This window comes from Spermophilus citellus, assembly GCF_964194105.1.
Source record: "Spermophilus citellus genome assembly, chromosome: 3".
NCBI lineage: Eukaryota > Metazoa > Chordata > Mammalia > Rodentia > Sciuridae > Spermophilus > Spermophilus citellus.
In genome coordinates, this window is record NC_138184.1 from 48,791,852 (window position 1) to 48,813,951 (window position 22,100).

At 42.2% G+C, this 22,100-nt stretch overlaps 1 protein-coding gene across 2 annotated transcripts in view; it reads right to left on the reverse strand.

Moving 5' to 3' along the window:
- The window catches only part of CACNA2D3 (calcium voltage-gated channel auxiliary subunit alpha2delta 3), an 890,062-nt gene that overhangs the window by 225,928 nt on the left and 642,034 nt on the right, over positions 1 to 22,100 (reverse strand). For both annotated transcript variants that reach the window (XR_014021224.1, XM_081287674.1), the window contains exons 14-16: positions 10,011 to 10,082; positions 8,534 to 8,614; positions 2,296 to 2,370 (exon numbers count right to left, since the gene is read on the reverse strand). Coding sequence is in view for 1 of the 2 variants with exons in the window: in XM_081287674.1 (XP_081143800.1) it covers positions 2,296 to 2,370; positions 8,534 to 8,614; positions 10,011 to 10,082 (228 nt within the window). In the remaining variant the exon portion in view is untranslated. The remainder of the gene's footprint in view (positions 1 to 2,295; positions 2,371 to 8,533; positions 8,615 to 10,010; positions 10,083 to 22,100) is intronic.

The window sequence follows — 22,100 nt, forward strand, 5'->3', positions numbered from 1 at the left end:
TGGGTAACTTGCCTGAAGTCATAGAGCAGGGATATATCAGAACTAGAAACTAAGGATGACCAATGTGACATTAAAGTTGAGTTCCTTCCACTTTGCTAAAGTCTTTTGCTTAAGAGGAAAATGCAAAACTTGGGACAGAGTCAAATTACACTTATTGATCATGTTCAAGTGGGCTAATTCATGTAACCCCTGTTCTGTGTGATACCTCTCCCTAAACACCTGGTGGCTCAGAGTCAGAGACAGGGTCCAGATGAATGGGACAGATGGTCTATTGGCCTGGCCATTCCTTATGTCCTTGTCATGAGTCAACTGTAACAGGTTCATCCTGTCATCTCACTAGTGAGATGTGGGGCATTTTCTTGGGCCTCCCCTCCCCATATATGGCACATTGACTCTGGGTACCATTTTTGGTGAAGCCACACAGGTCAGTGTTTGAACAGTAATAAGAACTGAAATGACTTGAATGTGCATTTCTACTATCAAGAGATGAATAGTGTCAGTTGAATGGCCTGCTTTTTAAGGGACCTTTCAGTACCCCCTTAGTCGTCACAACTCTGGAAAGCAAACCAGCTGGACTAGCTATAAAAAGCCATTTGCTTCATGACCAGAAGATGGAGATACAAAGACTAGACAGACAGTGTGAATAGGCTGTCCAGGGGGCAGCTGACCATTTCCATTGCTGCAGAGAGAGGGAGCTACCTGGGTGACTTCTGACATCTGGTTCCATTTCATTCCCTCTTTAAAAGACAATAAATAGGAAGTCAATTATTCACTGGAGAAGCTTCAGGTTTTATTATTTCTTTAACTCTGTTTCATTCCAACTTGGAGTTTAAAAGCCTGGGAGCCCATGCTTAGCTCACCAAACACATAACACCTAAACAAACCCAAAAAGGCAGCCTAGACATGGGTCATGTCCCAAGCTGTTTAGATACAAATATGTCTTTAGATTTAAATGTGATTTAAAAATCATCAGTCCTTTCCATTAGACTTTTAAATAATTCTAAGTTACATTTGAAATGAGCTAACGAGTTAATTCAGTCTTTTTCTGATAAAAAAAAAAAAAGACTGCTGCAATTAAATGTTACCATAAGACCCGTCGGGAAGCATGCATATGGGATCCACATGATGTGGTCATGACTCCATTAATACCAGCGCGATTAGAGCAAGTTGGATGATGATGGAGCTCTCACATGAACTGTTTCTAAACAATGATGCAAGCGAGAAACGCATTGGTCCCCAGGACACTTTGCCAACAGATATTTGCATAGCAGGCTCTGCTGCTATTTTCTAATTCTGATGAAAGGGGGAAAGACATGGGATGAACAGTATGTGTGCATTTATGAACACGCGTGTATGTGTGTTTGCTAAAGAAAGTGACTTACACCTTCTTTAAATCACTGTTCACTGTATTACTCTTCATACTTTTAGATCTTCTTTAAAATTAAATACACATACACAAAACCAGAGGGATGTCCTTTTTGCAACATATTGTACCTAGTCCCAGGATGGCAAGCCGATGGCACCCTTGCTGCCAATGTCCCTCCAGAGTCCAGAGAAGATCTTTCCAGTGGATCTGGCCCCTTCCCTACAAGCCGAGCTACTGTCTGACACTCTACTGTCTTTAGTTCAGGGATCTAGGGAGCCTCTATCCAGGGGCCAGAATTGCTGGCCATGGGCTAACCTAGATTTGGCCTAACCCTGCTCTCAGAGAAACTGAAAAAGATGTGAGAGAAAGAAAGTGGTTTATATACCAGGTCACCAAACAATGCTACTAGGCATGATAACTTAGGAAGGAAACGAAGAACATCTTGCTTTCAACACAAAAGGTGTTAAATAGCTTCTATGAATGAGGCATTGGGTTTAAACAATGTAATTTGGAATGAACTTTTAGGAATCCTGAGGTCCAATTTGTTGTATTAAGTTCGACTTATGATAGTGGGTCTGAGGCTTGAGTATGAGAGTCCATTTATTGTATAAAAAGTATCTATAATAAATGGATTTCAAGCTGTCTAGGGTTAAACAAAAGTTTCCAGATGTTCACAGATCATTATTGAAATAAATACATAAATGCACTTAGATAGATGTGGCTTTATAGATAAAAACATAATAGGGAAAATACTTATCCTATGTTATCGACATGTGTCAAAATACTAGTTATAAACTATTAACCTTTACAATATTATGAATCGTGTAGTTTTAAAGGGAAAATTGCCGTAAAGCACCATCATCATAGAACTGAAGAAAGTCTTGTAAAATCACAAAAGGGAGAAATGCAGACACAAGTATTTCTCTTACCAGAGGCCTGAGTTCTGGATGTGTCAGGATATATCCATTATTTGTGATTGCAAAGGCATAACCGTGAATCCCCAACTGTAAAGAGGAAGCGAGAGAGAAACCTTCATTAGCTTGCTCCCTGGCGAATTCACAAAGCAGAAAGCAGCCCGACATTTAGTAATTTACAGCTTAAACTTGGCATTCATAACCCTTATCAGCACAATATTTCATTAAAATGAATGCAAGGCACTGATCCTTGACATTTGGTGGAAATGAAGACCTGTCACAGGATAAGCTCCGTAAATAGCACAATTTAAAATGTCACAGTCCCACGTTGGCATCAGAGGGCTTGATTTTGATTTATTTAAAACAAAAACAATTACTTTTTTTTTTTTTTTTTTTTGTTAACAACCAACTGGCTAATGTTTCTGGAAAGACCCTAGGTCCAAAGTGAACAGCGCTTTTTTCAATCCAGCATTTTTTTCTCTACATAAAAATAAAGAAGGGATCCTCACCCTGCCTCACTTTTGGGTTTCCTAAAATCCCAGACCCTTAGGAGCCATCTCAAACACACTCTCCCCTGGGCTGTCATTTTCCGGAATTCTTCAAGGATAAAAGTGTCCCCACCAGCCTCTATAGGAGTCTGCCAACCCCTTTATATCCTTTCGTCTTTAAATTGTGTGACTGCCAACTCTTTCTTGCATGCTTCTACCCTCACAAAGCCGGGGTAATTTTCTATGCAGAGCCTCACTTAATTTATGTTTTCTGACTAAATGGGACTATGGGAAATAGTTTGTGAGCAATGAAATGTTTTATTAGCTTAAAAAAGTATGTAATCAAATTTAACACTGCACTTATTTAAATAATAATCCCGGCTTTTTGACAATATTTCTATTACACAGTTGACTGCACCCATTGGCTACAATAAATTTACCTACAAATCATTCATGTATTAAAATGGCCTCTGGCATAAAACCCATACTGATCTCTCTCTCCAATAAAAGAAAATGTAACCCGCTTTTTTCCAGAGCAGTTTAAAGGGAGAGGAAAATAAAAATTTCTCTCTCTCTCTCTCTCTCTCTCTCTCTCTCTCTCTCTCTCTCTCTCTCTTTTTCCCCCCAAGGAGTAAATCTGAGCCCTCACTATTATTTTGCTTTAAATTCTCTGCCACTCATATTCTTGGATATGATACTATTTAAATGATCCAGACAACAGAGTTTAAAAGCCAGGAGTGACCCTGTCTGCTTGTTAGCTTAACGTCAAGGTGATGTGAAATTAACTTCAGAGAATTTAACACTGGCAATTAAAAGTTTCCGTTGCATTACATAAAGCAAACATGCACGTGGTTGTCAAGGGCGACAGACGTTTTTTTCTCCCAGAGTTACCTTGCACGGCAAGTCTTAATAAGATTCTACTTGACTCTAATGATAAAAGTATATTTCATTATGCTGTGAAAGATAAACTAGAGATTTCCTATCCTTTGAGATGTATATCGTCTCTTTTCATCTTGTCTCTTGGAAAAATGTCAGACACAGTCAACACTGCATTAATTACCATGATTATATTCTAGTTTAATATGGGCCGGGAGGGTCAAAAAGGACTCTTTGAGAGTTTGGCTTTTTCCATTCAAGGTAAAGGTGGTACTTGATTGGAAATTCAAACCTCATCATCAGACCAAACAAATGGTATTTTACAGTCAGCTTATAGTATCCCGTGTGTCCTTCTGTTCGCGACTTTGGCTCTTGTTTTGCTAGTGGGTCTCCAGAGAAGGTGGAATCCTCACCCATGATCTGTACTTTTCTCGTATAGCATTTATCAGAATGATAGTAATCCATTATTCGTAAGGTTGATCTTAAGTAATCAAGGCATCAGTCAAGGTCTTCAATGGCTTAATACCCACCGTCTTCTGGCAGAAGACAAGTTCCATGAGGGCAAGGTCTTACCATGTGGTTAAAATATATATTTTAATATATATGGAGGAGAGGTTGGGATGGAGGGAAGTGAAATAGAACTTCCCTAGGAGAAAAGGAAAAAAAAGGGAACAAGCCTCAAACGTAGCACCAGTTCTACAAGGTGGAGCTCCACTGTTCCCTCTCTGAGTGCAGAAGAGCTGACCTTCCTGCCTCATGTCCTCCACTCGCTGTCTCACTTCCATCTCTGCTTCCTCATCACCCTTTCAGGCCTCAAGCTACTACACTCTGCCTTTGCCCCCCTGCCATCCCTCAAGATGCCACCCAAACTCCTCTCTCGACAGTGGCCAGGGGCCTCCTAACTGTCTAACCCTACAGCATCATTTTTTCCCGAATCTTCTTCCCTGACACTGATCCCTGAGCTTCCAGCCCCACCCTTCTCCTCTTGTAGGATCTTCTCTGTCCCTTCCTGAAACTCATTCTCCCCCAGTTTCTGTCCCCAGGGCTTTCCTCTGCCTTACTCTGTACTCCCTCTGGAAGCTCCCGTCACCCATGGGCTGTTACCTCCTCATCTCTTCTGCCTCCCTTGTCTCCTGCTGGGTATTGGAGCTCTGTTCCTGGTTATCCCTTGGGCACCTGGGCTCACCCAGAAGGACAGAGGCCCCCTTCCGGTCCGGTCACTGGCCCTACCACTCACCCAGATTCCCTAGGTGAAAAACTAGAGCATCGTGCTTAGCCTCTTTTTGCTCTTTCATCTCCAACCCCTTAATCCAAATAACCACTGAATGCTTCTGCTTTTTCCTTCTAGATATTCTTCAGATTCACTCCTGCTCCCCGACCCTGGCACCACAATATTAATTCAATTGATTTCTACAATAGGTCTCACTCCTCTTCCTGCCTCAAAGACTAAGTAACTCTGACCATGAGGTTCACCTGGGCAAAGCCCACAAAAGTCCCTTTTGTATGTCAGGTAGTTTCTGTGGGTCTGTCTATCGGGTATCCCTGGAGTCTGTCCCTTACCTCGGTAGGTAACCAAACTGCCTGCCTCTCCCTACTGCCTCTCAGGGCACACAGCAGTGACACCACCTGCAGTTACTTCTCCCACCAAGACCTGTTCTCACAGCTGCCCACATTCTCACCATGCCACCTGCTTAGCCCCAGATCTATCTTCCATGAAAAGTCTCTCCTGACCCTCTCTCAGCTCTCTTCTTTCTATACCTTATTCCCATAAAACCCTGAACAAATTCTCATTACTACCTTTACCCTGATGTATAAAAATGCTGGACTTTCTTTCTTGCCTCCCAACCCTAGCTAGTTCTCCTTCCTTCCTCTGGCTTGTTTCTAAAAAGCACTCAAGGACAAACCTCTTCTTTGTAAAAGTAAGCCACTTCTTTCATCTTGGATGTCTACAGCCCCTAACACAATGGCAAGCACGTGGCAGGTGCTCAGTTAAAGTCTGCATGTGTTGTAGACATTTATCACGTTAGTCAAATCTGATCTCTTTCATCTTGGAAAGTTCAAACTGGAAGTCAGCATTCAAAAGGAAGCCAAGGAAGCTGATCTGCTCTGGCACATGCAGAGCCAGACCTTCTCCACCTTGTACCTGAGAGTCTTGCTGACATTTAAAACCATCCAGTTAAAATCCTTCCCAGAACATTCTGAGAAAATGGCATCAAAATGTTCTGTCTGTGGGTTGGTGGCACTGAGGTGTTATCTGATGTAGGTGTTAAGAAGAGAAATTCTGCAAACCTCTGTATGCATTCTGTGCGTGAATCTGTCCCAGAATCAAAAAGCTCATAATATGACAATGGCCAACCCTCGGGTTTGGCCACAAATCAATATGTTGATGAAATCCCAAACTGATGTTTCATCCAAAATAGAGCCAGTCTTCCTGTCCATTCTCATGTGCAGTCCCGTGGAGTAATAGAGAACAGATTGGATACAAGGCCTTCCAGCACAGGGGGCTGCCAAATGGGCCCTGGACCTGAAGCCCGCTCCCCTGGAGGCCGGGAGCCGCCCAGACCCCAGCCCGAGGAAAGGAGCATTTCCATTCCAAGAGGAGGGCCTTTGGGCTAATGAAGTGAACCCAATTATAAAATGGCTCGTTATGGTAACAGAGGCCGTGGTGTCTGGAAATTATTGCTGGGGTGTCTGGAATTCTTAATAAAAATTACAGGAAGTCTGATCGCTTGTGGGAAAATCTATGAAGTTGAGGGAGAAAGAAAGAATTCTATCTTCTGGGAAAACCCCAAGAGCCAAGAACTGACTCATCTTTACAAGGTGTTAATGAGAAGGGCAAGGTCCAGACCGAACCCTGCTCCCTGGAGCTCTCCTCTCCTGGTTATCCCTGGTGGACATGCACACCTTTCCCAAGGCTCTCCACGGTAACCAGAGGAGGGAAGGATGTCTTAGGTCCATGCATGCTATTTCTGGGTCTGATTTTGAGCCTGGCCCTTGGGAAAGCGTAAAACTCAAGTGCTTGGCATTTCAAACCCTGCCGGTTAATTTCCTGTAGTGAACCTTCCCCTATTCTCTTGGTATGCTTTGTTTCATTCATCTTTTACTAGGTGGGCAATGTTAAAGTTATTTCAAGTATCTTCAAATAAAAAGGAGACCAAATGGCACCCACTTGATGGAAGTGGAATAAGGATTCAAATGGGAATAATTCATAGAAAGTACTTTGGATAACACCCCACTTTGCAGAAAGAAGTTCAATAAATGTTCTATGGGGCTGGGGATGTGGCTCAAGCGGTAGCGCGCTCGCCTGGCATGCGTGCGGCGCGGGTTTGATCCTCAGCACTACATACCAACAAAGATGTTGTGTCTGCCGAGAACTAAAAATAAATAAATAAATAAATAAATAAATGTTCTATGGTATTTTACCTATTGATATAATTTTATTTTAACTTTTTAACTATTGTTCTAACCATCACGATTATTAATGTTCTTACTTTTCTTAGTGGCACTGGGGTTTTTAGAGGCTAAAATCATGCATGGCTTTTCCACCTGCAAGCTGCAAAACTTGGCAAGGTGTTGAAGATTTCTATGCCTTAGTTTCTTTAGCTGTAAAATGGGGGTAAAATAATACCTACCTATTATGAAGACCTAATGCTATACAGAGCTTAGCACATTGCCTGGTATTGGAAGCTTTGAAAAACTGACCCACAAAGTAATTGTTAATGTTTCCATATTATATTTATTCTTCCTTGATTTATCAGGCACAAAACAAGTTGAGTCTACAGTCTTTCAAGGTAACCAAGTCTACCCTCCCCCCACCCCTGGCTTTTAGTTTCTGGGTACCTACTGTTTCCAACACTGGATTATGTAGGTTTTGATCAACCAGGAGTCTTACATGCATCTGGTAACTTAACTCCAACTTTAAAAGTCTCAGTAGATGAAGCTGGCTGTCACTGTTTGACAGAAGGAAAACAAAGAGTTTGTGGGAGTTGTCCCTACCACTGCATCGACAATAAATCTGGGAAATCTCCAGAGTTGCCACTGTCTTCCTCTACCTGAAGCCCAGAAAAGCTGATGGGCCTCACTACTGAGATGAAATCAGGTCTTAGCAAATAAGGCAAGATGGCTTAGGAAGGAGCCCCTGGCAGCCAGCAATCCCAGATTCCTGGCCGTTCTCCAAATGGAGGCAAAAGGAACTCTCACTAATCTATGAGTGGGCCCCAGATGGGGATGGGCCAGCCGGTCATCTTGGTGCTGGGGGAGGAGGGAATACATGTGCTCTCAACCAATGTCCCTGAGTCAGTGCTACCTCTGCCCATGAGCACTGGGGGTCGTGCTCTGACCCCTCTCACACCCCCATACTGGGACATCTGTGCCAACCACACCCATACTTAGAGGGCCCTAGAGCAGTCCTAAGTGCCTGGATTCCACCTTAAGGGGATGCTCCTTCCTGCTTGTTGATTGGCTTCCTTCTCCATTAAGGAATTGACAGAATTCTCTGCGTGGGGTCCAGGAACTCTGTGCTGTCTTTTTGCAAAGCAAACCAGTCACGTCAATACCATGTGTATATGAGAAAAATACAAGAGTGTGTGCTGGGGTGGCCATGGTTGATGTTTGATCTGAAATGCTGCCCTTCTTGGCTAGCAACATTTTATGATTTCACATTGATTTGTTAATACGAGGTTAAAGGAGGTACTAAGGAAAAATAGGGGCAATTTGAATTAAAAAAAAAAATACTGGTTAAGTAACTTTGCAGATGGTCCAAGGTCAAGGCAATTGGTTATGATGGTGGCAAGAACATACTCTAAAGGGAAGTTTGGAGCCTTACTTCTGTGGACAGGAGGCTCCTGGCACCTCGTGGCTCTAATTTCCTTAGTTAGGTTGTGTGTTACCTTGTATTTGGGGATGGTCTTCAGCAGCTCTTTCACTGGGACATCTGTGCCAACCACACCCAGAAGAATGCCCTTGGATCTCTGTTGAAAACATGGAACGAATAACAGCAAGTTAACTTGGCAAGAGAAAAAGGACCTTGTGACAAGACCCTTGCCATGGATCGCTGTCAGCATCTCAGATCAAACATCAACCATGGCCACCCCAACACACACTCATACCAAGATGCTCTGTCCCCTCCCTTTCCTCCCTCCTGAAAATTAGAAGTTGACGTGAAGAGGCACCCCCAGATCATCGGTTAGAAACTCTCATCACGAACTGGTTTCTCTTACGAAAGTTTTTTATAAGACAGACATGATGGTGGTAACTGCTTTCTCAATTTACACTACCATCTGGTGCCTCAGAGAAAGATGCTCAATGGCCTGGCAGAGATATAATAACCCCAAAGATTTTATCAGCAAGTTGAAACTGAGGACTGAGGTGAAGAAATAGGCCTCCAGGGTCCTAGCTTGGAAGGCAGGGAGCTGCAAGTGATTTGCTGGAATGTCCAATGTCGGAAGAGCCATCAGGAAGAATAAGTAAATTGCTGTTGTCTATTCTTAGACAGGGTCTCCCTGAATGGCGTAGGGCCTCAATTAGTTGCTGAGGCTGGCTTTGAACTGGCGATCCTCCTGCCTCAGCTTCCCAGGCTGCTGGGATTAGAGGCATAGGCCACCACACCTGGCCTATTCTTTCTTCTAAGGGTTGAAGTGATTTGAAGAGTGCCCCCATAAGTTCATCCTCTCTTAGAACTTCAGAATGGAATGCTATTTGGCAATGGGTCATTTGCAGATGTAACAGTTAAGGATCTCAAGATGAAACCATCTGGGATTTAGGGTGAGTCCTCAATCTCATACCTGGGTAACTGGTCTCTTTATAGGAGAGAGGAGACAGAGGTACGTGAAAGATGGCCACCCGAAAACAGGCAGAGTGGAAAGAAGCTACCACAAGCTAAGTGGCACTAGAGTCTAGGAGCGGGAAGACATGAGGAAACAGATTTCTCTAGAACCTTCAGGAGAACATGGCCCTGCTAACACCTGATTTCAGATTTCTAGCATTCAGAACTGTGTGAGAATAAATTTCTATTCTGTATACCACCCCAGCTAGTGGGACTTCACTTCCACAGCCCTAGGAAATTAATACGAAGTTGTTGACTATACATCAAAGAGAAGTCAGTCCATCATAATCCAGGGTCCTTCTGGGCTTCTCCTCCTCTGGTCTTTTAACACATTTTGGGAAGGGGCTGAGGTGCTACCAACACTAAGCTGATACCTACTCCAATTCCTCTCAGGGATGTTGGATTTAGCAGTTCTCCTGGTAGGATGAAACATTAAGAAACAGTTGTCTACCCTCTATCCTTAGAGGGGAAAAAATCACCAGAGCTTGACTGAGAAGTCAACCTTCTCAGCAGCGAGCGGAAAGGAGGGCCACCATACTCACGGTTTCATTCTGCTTACTAAACACGGGCATGGCCACTGTGGTCATCAGGACGAGGCCCTGATCGTCAGCAAGCTGGACGGAGAGAGAAAAGCCCGTTACTGAGAATGTTCTGGAAACCTCAGTGTTGGAGGCCATCCTGTGACCATCATATCCTGCCCTGACCAGAGGCTGTTGAGAACGGGCCAGCGCCCACCTGAGTCTTAAACAGAGAGAGAGGTCAGCATCTTCCTGCCTGATTTGCAGATGAGAGGCTGGCCCCCACCTGGGGCATGGTGTCAGTCACTCCAGCCCATCTGTTGTTCTCTGAGTTCCGCCATTTTGGTTCAAACAAAGCCTTGTCTGAATCACAGTGATCTGTTTTGTTACAACAGATTGATTTTATTGTTTTACTTCCCAGATGTTTATGTTTGATATATGTGTCAACAATGCTTCTTTTTAATCTAAAAATCAAGGATCAGAAATCACAAGCTGAAAGGGTCTTATAAGCTGCCCTTGCTGGAAACCACAGATTCTGTAAGCATTAATTCTCTCCAAGGTAGGTGGGTCAATGTCCTTTTATCTCTACGGAGTCCCAGTCCAAGATGGCAAACAAACAGAATAAAAAGATTACTTTATCATACAACCCTGACACTCATGACTAAGAAGCTAAACACACCTGGATGAATGACCCATGAGATACTGCACATGACACGTGTCTGTCACCCTGTGTACTTTTCACACAGTGTTGGGAGGCAGGGAGGGAAGAATGCCTCCTATGCCCCAGTAACAAATAGGGAAATGGAGTCCTGGAACAATAAGACAAACGTGGTTCTAATTCTCAGCTTTGAACCTTTCTTAAATGCACTAGCTAAGCCTCATGGAATAAGGCCCATGATTCCCCAGCATCCTCCTCCTGAAGATAAAACACAAAGCCACCCAGCAGGGTACCTAGCATATGGAGGTGCTCACAAGTACTGCTCTCCTTTCCCTGCTTTCAAGGTCACACAGTTAGTAAGAGGCAAAGTCACTGCTCACAGGTAGCGATTGGCCTGCTAAGTCCAATAGGAGAGAAATGCTTTCTGGTTTCAACAGCCTGCCCAAGCCCCCAAAGTGAAGCACTCCATGAAGTAAATCCATCATCTTTAGTCTAGAGGGTTTCTGATGTTTCTCTATTCTTCCATAATTTTAGTACCATGGGATAATCAGGTATTGCTCTCTCAAACTTCTTGGGAAGAGGTATCATAAATAATAGATCCTGAAATCTAAATGACTGATCCTGCCTGGATGGGACTGGTTTCTTAAGTAAAGGTCATGACACTCTGCTCATTTTCTCCCGTGTTCTTCTAATGCATTCTTGAAGTTACAGGACATCATCACTTGCAGTGTGGTGCATGGGACAGCAATACCTGAGTGCTTGTTAAAAATGCATAATCCCAGCCCCCATTCTATACCCTCTGAATGTGAATCATTATTTTTAGCATGCCTATTTAAGTTTGAGAAGCATTGTTTTAGGGCAATCATTTCTACTTCATCTCCATCAGTAATGTGATAGCTAAACAAAAGCTAATAGGTGTTGGGGAAAAAACATCCCAATAAGAAAGGAAGGAACCTTGTTTTATTTTATTATACATGGATATCTATATGGGGTCTACCTTCCTCCATGAAAAGTAAGATGAGGGAAATCTCATTGTCCCTAAAGACCAGGAACTCAAGGAGTCATGGTTAATTCTATGCTTATCTGGGATAGTTCATGGTGCTTACTCATCTGATCAACCACTGTGCTAGGTAGTTGCTGGGAAGGTCTTTTTTTTTTTTTTTAATATCACAGAGATTTAAATTAGCACACTTCAAGTAAAGTAATGCACGTAGGTCTCACCCAGTCAGTTGAAATTCCTAAGAGAAAAGACAGGGCCCAAAGAAAGAGGAATTCTGCCTCCAGTTTGCCTTCAAACTCAAAATGGCAACATCAACTCTTGCTGGGGTTTCCAGCTTGCAAGCCTGCCTTACAGATTTCAGAATTGTCAGACTCCACAATCACAAAAGCCAATTCTTGAATATAAGTCCATCTGTCTTGTCTGTTTCTCCCTATATATATATATATATATATATATATATATATATATATATACACACACACACACACACACACACACACACATATAAGTGCATATGCACAGACCTACATGTACATATATACACATAATACAGAGGTTCTACATACATATATACATATGCATTCATATGTTTCTCTCTCTCTCTCTCACAAACACACACACACACACTTTCTCTAGATAACCCTGATTAATATACACAATAATCATATGCATGATTACAATAATCATTAGACCAGATAAAGAAATTTTACCTTATCAATGTTATCAAATATTACCTTGTCAAGAACGTTAACTATGAGAGAATGTTATTGTTGCTAGAAACCAATACCTATAGTAAATATCAGTTTATGGAAACACAGTTCCAACATCTTGCTAAAAATACATAAAGTGTACTATGGCCATCATTGGAAGTAGGAAAGGCCCTTTTTCAAAGGCAGAATCAACTCATAATAAATAGCTCTCTTAGAATTAAAAGTCCTCCCATATTCTGACTCCTTGATTAATCCTTAATGCTATACAGAAAACTGATTTGAGCTGATCCATAACCCTGGACAACTTCCACTTTGCAACCTAAATCAAAATTTCAACCAATGCCAACATGTATCATGGATGAAATCAAAACATACCATTGACAATAATGAGAAATGAAGCTTTTTTCCTGCAACCAGTAAAAATCAGTTATAAATCACTAGTAATTGTCCTGGCACAAATGCAAGATCATGGGAAATGAACTTCCAAATATTAAGCCAGAATATAGTATCAACTTCACTCAGGGGCTAATTCCAAATGTAATTACTACATCATTACTTTAAAAAGAATTCCTATAATATTGCATTTGTACTGAAACCATTCATTTGTAACCAGCCCCAGGTAAACAAAGGAAATGCAGTGAGTCCAGTCTGGCCAGAGTTCACATGCGGAACTATAATCTCATGTAGTTCTCTCCTAGGGGCAGTTCTGGCCCATATTGGAATGGGCTTGGCCAGAACCTTAACCTCCAGGTTTCCCACATATACCAGCTCATCACACGGCCACAAGGGCCGGCAAGAGCCCAGAAACAGCACTTGTACAACATTAATACCCTCATCTGCACCCACCAGCTCCATCATCCCCACTCTCCACAGGTCTGTACTCTGTGAATCTTAAACATTTCATGGAGAAGGAAATCAATTTGAAAGTTCATTTGCACCGTAAGCACTTTATGATCAAAAGGCATTCTGTACTCCTGCCATAGGAAATTGCAGCCAGTGGCAAGATTTTTTTTTCCCAGACCACCAAGCAGAAGTCATGCAGCCCACCATGGCCAGACGCTCTCTGTCCCCTCACACACTAGGGGACCCCCTGCTTTTCTGTGGTCCCCAACCTATAGCTGCTTCTGAGGCAAGAGCACCACTTAGGATTGATTCCTGCATGTGGCTTCCAAGAAAAATGCAGACATAGAGTCAACATTCATTTTCCAAAGGGTAGAAGCAGGAGATGGGGGTCACCATGGTCCATCTGGGCAAAATCCCATTAACTTACGTCCAAGTGGGAACGTTAAAATGAATGGCTGTTCAATTACACTCGCACGGGCTTTGAACAGGCCTCTGAAAGGCTTGGTTGTGGTGTTCTGTTGTATAATAAGTGTATATTATTCCATATCCTTCATTTCCTATGCTACATAATGGGGACCGCTCTGGTATCAAAGGAAATGATGAATAATAATACTGAACATCTGGTTTATAAAACACAAACTTGCTCAACAGATCGACTGCTTCCTGTCAGCTCCCCGAGTTAATCACGCATGGGGGCTTATATGAATATGCATTCGGACTCATGTGTGAGGCTTGTGCAGTCACCTCGGGCCTTCACTCTTATGGCTGGATCATTTTCCCACTGATGGCATTGGTGGGCAATGCGGCTGGCCCTTAGGTGTGGCCCCAGATAGTATAAAAACAACAGACGACAATCTTTTCATTTTGCTGCTGGCCTGGTCATTATTCTTTGTTGATTTCTTTGCTGAATATTCCTTTAGCCTCAGCTTTATGCCAAATTTTATTCTGTAAGCTGGCAGGACAACCAGGAGGACTAAGACCTGGGTCTTATCCTCAAGGAACCGTAAGTCCACTTGGGAAGAAAAGTTGACCAGGCAGAGAAGAGCTGGGGGGGGCTGGTACACTGGCTCTCATCTGTGAGCACAAAAGCTACCTTCTTCAGGTCTAACTTGAACTAAAGTAAAAATGTCTGGCATTTGTTGATAGCTGTCAGTCATCAAATGACAGATTCGGAATGCTCCCACAAGACAAGCAATTTTTACAACCAGGAAGAAGTTCACTGCTCCATGCTGTTAGCTTTATAGTGAAGATATTTACAAATGAAACCATGTAAAGGTAGACTTTTTTTTTTTAATGCCCAGTGTCTTTCCTTTTCTTATTCTGCAAACAACAGTCCCTTCCTTCACAGAAATCCTCATCATCTCCTCAAGTCACAAGGTTTTCCTAGCAACTAACTTCCCCCATCTTGAATGTGTGACTAGATATCCAACCCAGGCTGTACCAACCAGAGGGCTTCACACTCACATGCACACATGCACACCTCCTCTTGGCCACACTGATTGGTTTATTAATTTTGGCACATGATTCAAGTTAGATTATCTGGGATTTGTTTATTTCTGGAGCTGATAGCAAAGATTTCCCCCCACTTTGTGGATGGTTATAAGAACATAATCGTGTGTGTGTGTGTGTGTGTGTGTGTGTGTTGCTGGGGATTGTACCCAGGGCCTTGTATATGCAAGGCAAGCACTCTACCAACTGAGCTATATCCCAAGCCTAGAATATAATCTTGATGGTCATAGAAACTCAATTAGGCTGAGGTGTGTGTGTGTGTGTGTGTGTGTGTGTGTGTGTGTGTGTGTGTTGAAGGGGAAATGAAGAGGTAGAGAGAGGAAGGGAGGGACCAGGCTCTGGATGCCTTCACCCCTGATTTCAACTCCAACAATACTTTTTTTCATTATTGGGTTACTCCAACCAATAAATTCTCTCTCTCTCTCTCTCTCTCTCTCTCTCTCTCTCTCTCTCTCTCTCTCTCTCTCTCCTCTCTTCTCTCTCTCTCTCTCTTTTCTCTCTCTCTCTCTTCTCACTCTTCTCTCTCTCTCTCTCTCTCTCTCTCTCTCTCTCTCTTTCTCTCCCCCTCTCTCTCTCTCTTTCTTTTTTCGCCCAAATGAGCATGAATAGGATTTGTATCACTCGGACAAATCCTGAATCACACAGGTGAATGGTCCATAAATGACTTAAGTAGCTCTAGATACCTATTGAAGTGACCCCAGGGGCCACATACAACCCAGAGAGAGGAATTTCTTTGGCTAGGAAAGTCAAAGGGAAAATGGTCCCAACATTCTCAAGAGGGATGATTGTCTGTCTTTCCCACAAGGGAAGAAATTTAGGCACCCCCAAAGTAGCCAAATACTTGAGTGGTAAGAGGCAGAATTTGGGAAAATGACCATTTCTTAGGATGCTGTAAAAAAATCTGTTATCATTGTGACTTTTTGAAAAAAATCTTTATAATGAAATAACAAAAGTTTGCCTGCTTTGAAAAAGGAGTCTGTGTGAGAAGTTGTAGAATCAGAGTCAACTTTTGGCCTTACCAGGATAGAGATGTGAACACCCACAGGTAAAGAGGACAGGCCTGGAGACAGGTGGAAGGCACATGCCAGTCCTCCACGGGGCGCCTTGGACTGGGAATAGTGATGGCTACCATGCTGCCTGGATAGGCTCCACTTTGGAAGGACATCTGTTTTACTTGCCTTCTTCACATCTCCATTCAGAGGAAGCTTGCCAGGGCTAGCGGCAGGATCCACTGTTTCTCCTGCAGCTGGGAGCCCTGGGGGGGTGAATGCCAAGTCCCAGAGAAAGGAGGCAAGCTGGGCCTGGCCCAGAGAAGGCATTCAAGCGAATTAAGGGCAGCACGCTTGGCAAACCATTAGAGGGCTGCCAGGTGGTTTTCAGTAGAGTCTGCTGCCAGATCTGCTCAGCCCTGGAGGCTTGGGCTCAAAGGGAAGGTTGTGCACAAATGGTGAACTCTGCTGGGGAAGATTGGCTGTGATCCAAGAACAAAGGCTAATTCACTACCGATCCTCAAATATCGTTTTTCTGCTATACTTTGCTCTTCTTATGTTTGTGTATGTTTTTCTTTTCTTACTAAAGTTGATCACCATATTGACTATATTAATGGAGTACATAATATCAATGTATAATGCTACAGCATATAAATAGCCTCTCTGTGTATATAATTTGTAAGTATGCAGCTGCATTTCCGTTGTGTTTTCCTTTCAAGCCTGCAATGAACTTCAACCTGCACACCATGGAATGGCACTATCGCCATCTGGTGGAGGTCCGTGTGAATTGCAGGCACATTGTCCTGGGAGATTAAAAAGTCATTTTCTTGACTAAGTGTTTTTCCAGTAAAAATGTATTTAGATGGCAGCCAATGTCACTTAGATACATAACCATTTGAAGCACAGGCTGTGTCAACTATTAGTTCTATCAATAACCTTGGCCTTGACAGAAAAATGAATAATACTAAAAGGTAGACGAACATAGAATAACAGATGAGACATTTTGAAAGGAGAACCATTGGTTCTTTATGATGTGTGGGATCTGGAAATGTGATTGGAGAGTACATGAAGGATGATGTCCTTTCAAACCCACTTTCTTAAGTGCTGCTTGAGCAGAAAGAAGCCAGATCCTTGGCATCCCCTCCTTTGCCCATGAAGTCTACGCGAATGACCTCAGAACTCCCAAAGGCCACAATAAGGAGTACTGGGGACAGGAAGCACATATCACCCATGTCCTCCATGTGATACTCTGTGTCAAGGGAAGAGCAAGGTGGTACTGGAGTAACCCTCTGTACAAACTAGTTAGAAAAGCAGTAAGAGGAAAACACCGATCCAGAAAAAAGGAACATGAGCAGAACACATGGCTATGTGGAGATACTTTAGACCCTAAATCCCTTAAATGTTCCCTCTCACCTCCAACCAAACAAACCATCTGGACCTAACCTTTTTCAATGACCACCTACCCTCCAAAATAGCCCTCCTTCTCACACCAGAACATCCATGACCCTTAGTACTAAGCAGAGATATCAGGGGAAGATTCTAGTAAGGGTACACTGGGGTATGAGCAGTAAGCTGATTTCAGGACAGACACACCCCTTACTGACTTGATCTTCACATGACAACATGAATAAATCTCAACATTTGGAGAAAATGAAGCAAGTTGCAGATGTACACATGTAGAGTGAGGTTCTTTATGCAAAAATTTAAACAACAACAACAACAAAACAATGTTGTCTGGTGGGTATAGGTATATACACCTGTTTGTAAAATTTCATTAACACGGGATACAAACTCTTAGCTATCAGGTTCCCATGTTAATCAAACAATATGCTCAACATGAGTGATCTGAGGAAAGTTTAATTAGGGGATTATTTGCAAAGATGCAAACAATTTACCCACCCCACTCCAACCCCAAAGAGCAGTGCAGTGCCTGGGTCCTAGGAATAGGGGCAGCACTCCTACACAGCAGTGGGGAACAAGGAGCAGTTATGCACCACCTGCTGACAGCAGTCAACCCCCATGGGATGACAATCAGTCCACACAGCCCGGTCAAAATGAAAAATGTGCAGTGTTTCACTTCATAAAAAAATCATTTGAAAAAACCTGAAGTGCATATGATAAAATATTTGTATTACTTAAATCTGGATGATAGGTGTATGCGTTTTTTTTTTTTAGTTTCTTTTCTATATAACTGAAACTTAAAAAGAAGACTGTCTCCATAAATTCTCATCTGTAGAAAGCATGTTATAAATAAAACCACCTAATAGCAGACACTTGCAATGAAGACGAACGCTTGAAACCAAAAATAAATGTAAAAATAACCACAATAATAATTATACATTTAAAAAAAAGTTTTCTTTAAAAATATTTTTTAGTTGTTGATGGACCTTTATTTTACATTTGTATGTGGTGCTGAGAATTGAACCCAGTGCCTCATGCATGCTAGGCAAGCATGCTAACACTGAGACACAACCCCATCCCCAATAATTATACATTTTAAATATCCCTGTTTACATATAGATAAAATAGTCCTTTGAAAAAGCCATGGTCATGCACTAATATTTAACAAAAAAAATCCCACTATTTTATACACCTATAATGCACCAATAAAAGATGGGTGGGGAGCCCTGGTAATACTTAGACATTGCAAATCCTACCAGAGTAAAATTTTTACATTCTGAGTTACACATATTTGAAAATCAGTATTTTGGGTGTTCTTCATTGTGAAGAATTTAGAAAGAACAGGCATTATTTTTAATTGAAAAGCTGATTCTTTCATGAAAGCAACAGGAATGATCTTTCATGACACCGTTGAGATGAAATGCTTCCCTTTAAAAATCTAGGCTAATTTAACACCAATCATTGTTTGGATGTGTATTGTGCACTGGAATTTTTCAACATTTTTCAAGGTGCCTGAATTCTAAATAATATAAGTCTCCAAGAAAATGGCAGTGGACCATGAGAATAAGAAGTAAGAATAAATACTCCTTTTAAGAAATGTTTGCTCTTATTGTGCCTTTGATCATCCTGATAAAGTATAGTCACTCAATCCAAGAGAACACTACATAAATGATATTTTGCTTTTGAACAAGCCATTTTCTCTTATTCATACAGAATCATTATTACTTGCATCTGAGATTTGGAAATCCTGAATTCTTATGAGCCCTTTTCTGCATTTTAAGTTGTTTACATAGAAAAGCAGACAGAGTTTCCTCTTTGAACTTTAACTGCGTCGTGCAGAAACTGGATTGTTGAATTTGTTTGTTTTCTCTTTTTAACAACCTGAAGACAACTTGGTGAATGATAATGCTGGCTCAAGTTGGAACATCTATATGAAAATCTAAAAACAGCTTTCTTCTAATAAAACAGTTATTATTTAGGAAAAAAGTTAATGTTTCCCTTTTTTATCCAGTGATTCTAAGATATAAGTCATTAAGCAAGGAACAGAGTTGATGGGTAAACATCTCTCTAGAGCGGAGAAGTGTCTTTGACTAGGAACACGTATGCACATAAATCCAAGGTCAAGAGAATTTTACTAAAAACATAATATTTCTGATTAACATATCAGAAACCCATCTTGGAAATGCTTTGTTTATTAATGTACCACCTGCTTTGTTGATTAAGGTAAAAACCTATATTTTAAGAATGCCCAGTAATAATCACAATGAGAATTACCAGGAGATGCTGGATTTGGACCAATACTCACGATGAGCTCTGTCACATAACTGACCCCCTGTTGTGGCCGAACATTCATATTTTCACAAACATGGTTTAAACACCTCCCAAAGAGGTGCCTGAAAACACAGCCAACTGTCAGAGCCGGAGCTTCGGGGGCCTTGGGACAAAAACCTTCCCCTTGTTTAAAGACCCCCTGAAATGCTGCTTCCTCCACAAAACCTTCCCTAACTAAGTGGAAATGGGAACCAGATGTTCTCAAACTTCACTACAAAGATAATCATATTTACTCTACAACCAAAGATACCATCTAGGCCCAAATTTGTGCAAACTGTTAATGCAGCAAAGTCACTGAACACTGCGGCTGGAAGAAATGCTGGAAATTAGGCCGAGCCTGTAAACTCCAAGGGCAGAACCTAAGAATGAGTCCTCTTTTTAATCCAGAGCATTTAGCACAGAGCCTGGTCCATGGGAAGTACCCAGTAAATGATCCTAGAATGATTTTACTCCAACACGGTCCTTTTATTTATTTTATGAAGGAGGCCCAGAGAAAAAAGGAGTGGCAGAGAATTGGTACCAGAACTCAGACAAGACTCCGGAGCTCCTTCTCTTCATGCCCTTGCATATCGTGCCTCCATCAGTGTGGTTAGCCTGAGACTGGAAGGAATTTCTGAGAAGCTAGTGGCTACGTGCTTCTGTTGCTAATACGGGGACAAGGTTCATGATGTACAGCCAATGTCACAGCGATAAGGAAAAAGGACTGACTGTCGTTTTAACAGCTCAGTTGAACCCTGTGACTTCCAGCAGATAGACCCAAATTAACATCTCAGCAGATTCAACAAACTTGGTTAGTTGTTTTTGTTCATCCATCCACCCTTCCTTCCATCCATCCTTCCTTCCATCTACTCAGCTCTGTATCTACTATGCATATCCACTGCCAATCATGCTTTGCTATTACCCAACAATGCTTGATATGTTTCACATTTACGTAGCCTTGCATCTAACCCTGGCACAGACCTTGTGAATGGTCTTTGTCCACTTAACAGGTAAAAGGATTAAAGATAAAGGGGCAAAGTACCTTGCTCTCGGTCACAGAAGGCAGCAACATGGAAATTTGAGCCTCAGCCTACCTAATGAATGCCAGAGCCTGTGTGCAAATCATTCTGTCCTCAGTCTCTGTTTTGAAATGCAAGGACAAATGTCACTTTCTGCCTTAGGTAGCTTCGCGTGCAATCCAAGAGGCAACAAAGTAAATCACCCTTAAATTAAGAATAGCCCTGTCAGGCATGGTGATGAATGCCTGTAATCCCAGTGGCTCAGGAGGCTGAGGCAGGAGGATTGTAAATTCAAGTTCAGCCTCAGCAACTTAGCAAGACCCTCAGCAAGACCCTGTCTCTAAGTAAAATATACAAAAAAAGGGCTGGGGAATGTGTCTCAGTGGTTAAGTGCCCCTTGGTGAATCCTGGGTTACAAAAAAAAAAAAAAAGGAATACCCCCAAGAGTACCTCGAAGTGGAATTATTGGGAAAAATACCTCATATAGTGAGGTATAGTGCCTGGCAAAATGAGAGGGGCAATTAATCTCACAGGGATGGTTCCAGGATAAGGTATGGTGCCCTGGGCTTCTTTCCGGTCCACTCATTACCAAGTTTGAAGTTCATCAGTCCCTCCATCTGACTCACATAAACATAAAAATATTTCTCCTTCGTCCTATGAGAGACCATTGTGGCCTTCACAAATGTGTTTTAGAAAACAATCAGGACAGTTAATCATAACTGAAGCATCTTATTAAAGGAGGCTGGGGGCATATAACAAAGGAAGTTGTTATAGAGGAAGAGAATCCGGAAGAAGGGAGAGAAGCTTCAGAAGTACCCAGTCTCCAAATCACCTAATGGGTTCCAGGCCCGGGCTAGTAGGGACTGGTCCAATCTAAGCACACAGAGCTCATGATTCAGCAAGTGGTTCACTTCTATGAGTCATTTCTGGAAAAAAGAGAATCCATACCATGGCATTAGGCCTTGCCTGACATTTTTCTACCTCATGAAACTTAGTTGGGTTTTCCAAAATCCTTCTAGTTAATTAGAAGGGATAAACATCTAACTTTCTGTTTTTGAACTTCTTCGCAGCATCGCCATACAGGATTGCCCAACTGCTCCAGTTTACCCCAGAGGGTCATTTCAGTTGAATCCTGTGGCAAGATCACGTCTGGTAGCTCACAGAGCCATCGCTTCAGTTCTCAGAGACCTGGGGCACATGGAGGTTTTCCATGAACATATACCCACTACTTAAAGTACATCTAGTGTGGGGGGGTCTAATATGTGAGTAGGATGACAGAAAAAAGGACCAGGCAGCTGGAACTATGACCATACCAATAAGTATATGACTCAATTTAGCAATTAAAAACTGAAAGGTGGTTGCTTCGTTAAAATGATGAGTTCTCCAATGTTAACCACTTAGGCAGATAAATTCTGTCAATGAAAATGAGCCTTCTTGTGTACCAAAAAAATTTTGTTGCTGGGTGTGGTGGCGCCACACCTGTAATCCCAGCCACTTGGGAGGCTGAGACAAGTTCAAATCCAGCCTCAGCAACTTAGCAAGGCCCTAGGGAACTCAGCAATAAAAGACCCTGTCTCTAAATAAAATATAAAAAAAGGGCTGGGGATATGGCTCAGTGGTTAAGCACCCCTGGATTCAACCCTTGGTACCCCAAAAAATTATGTCAAAAAAAGTA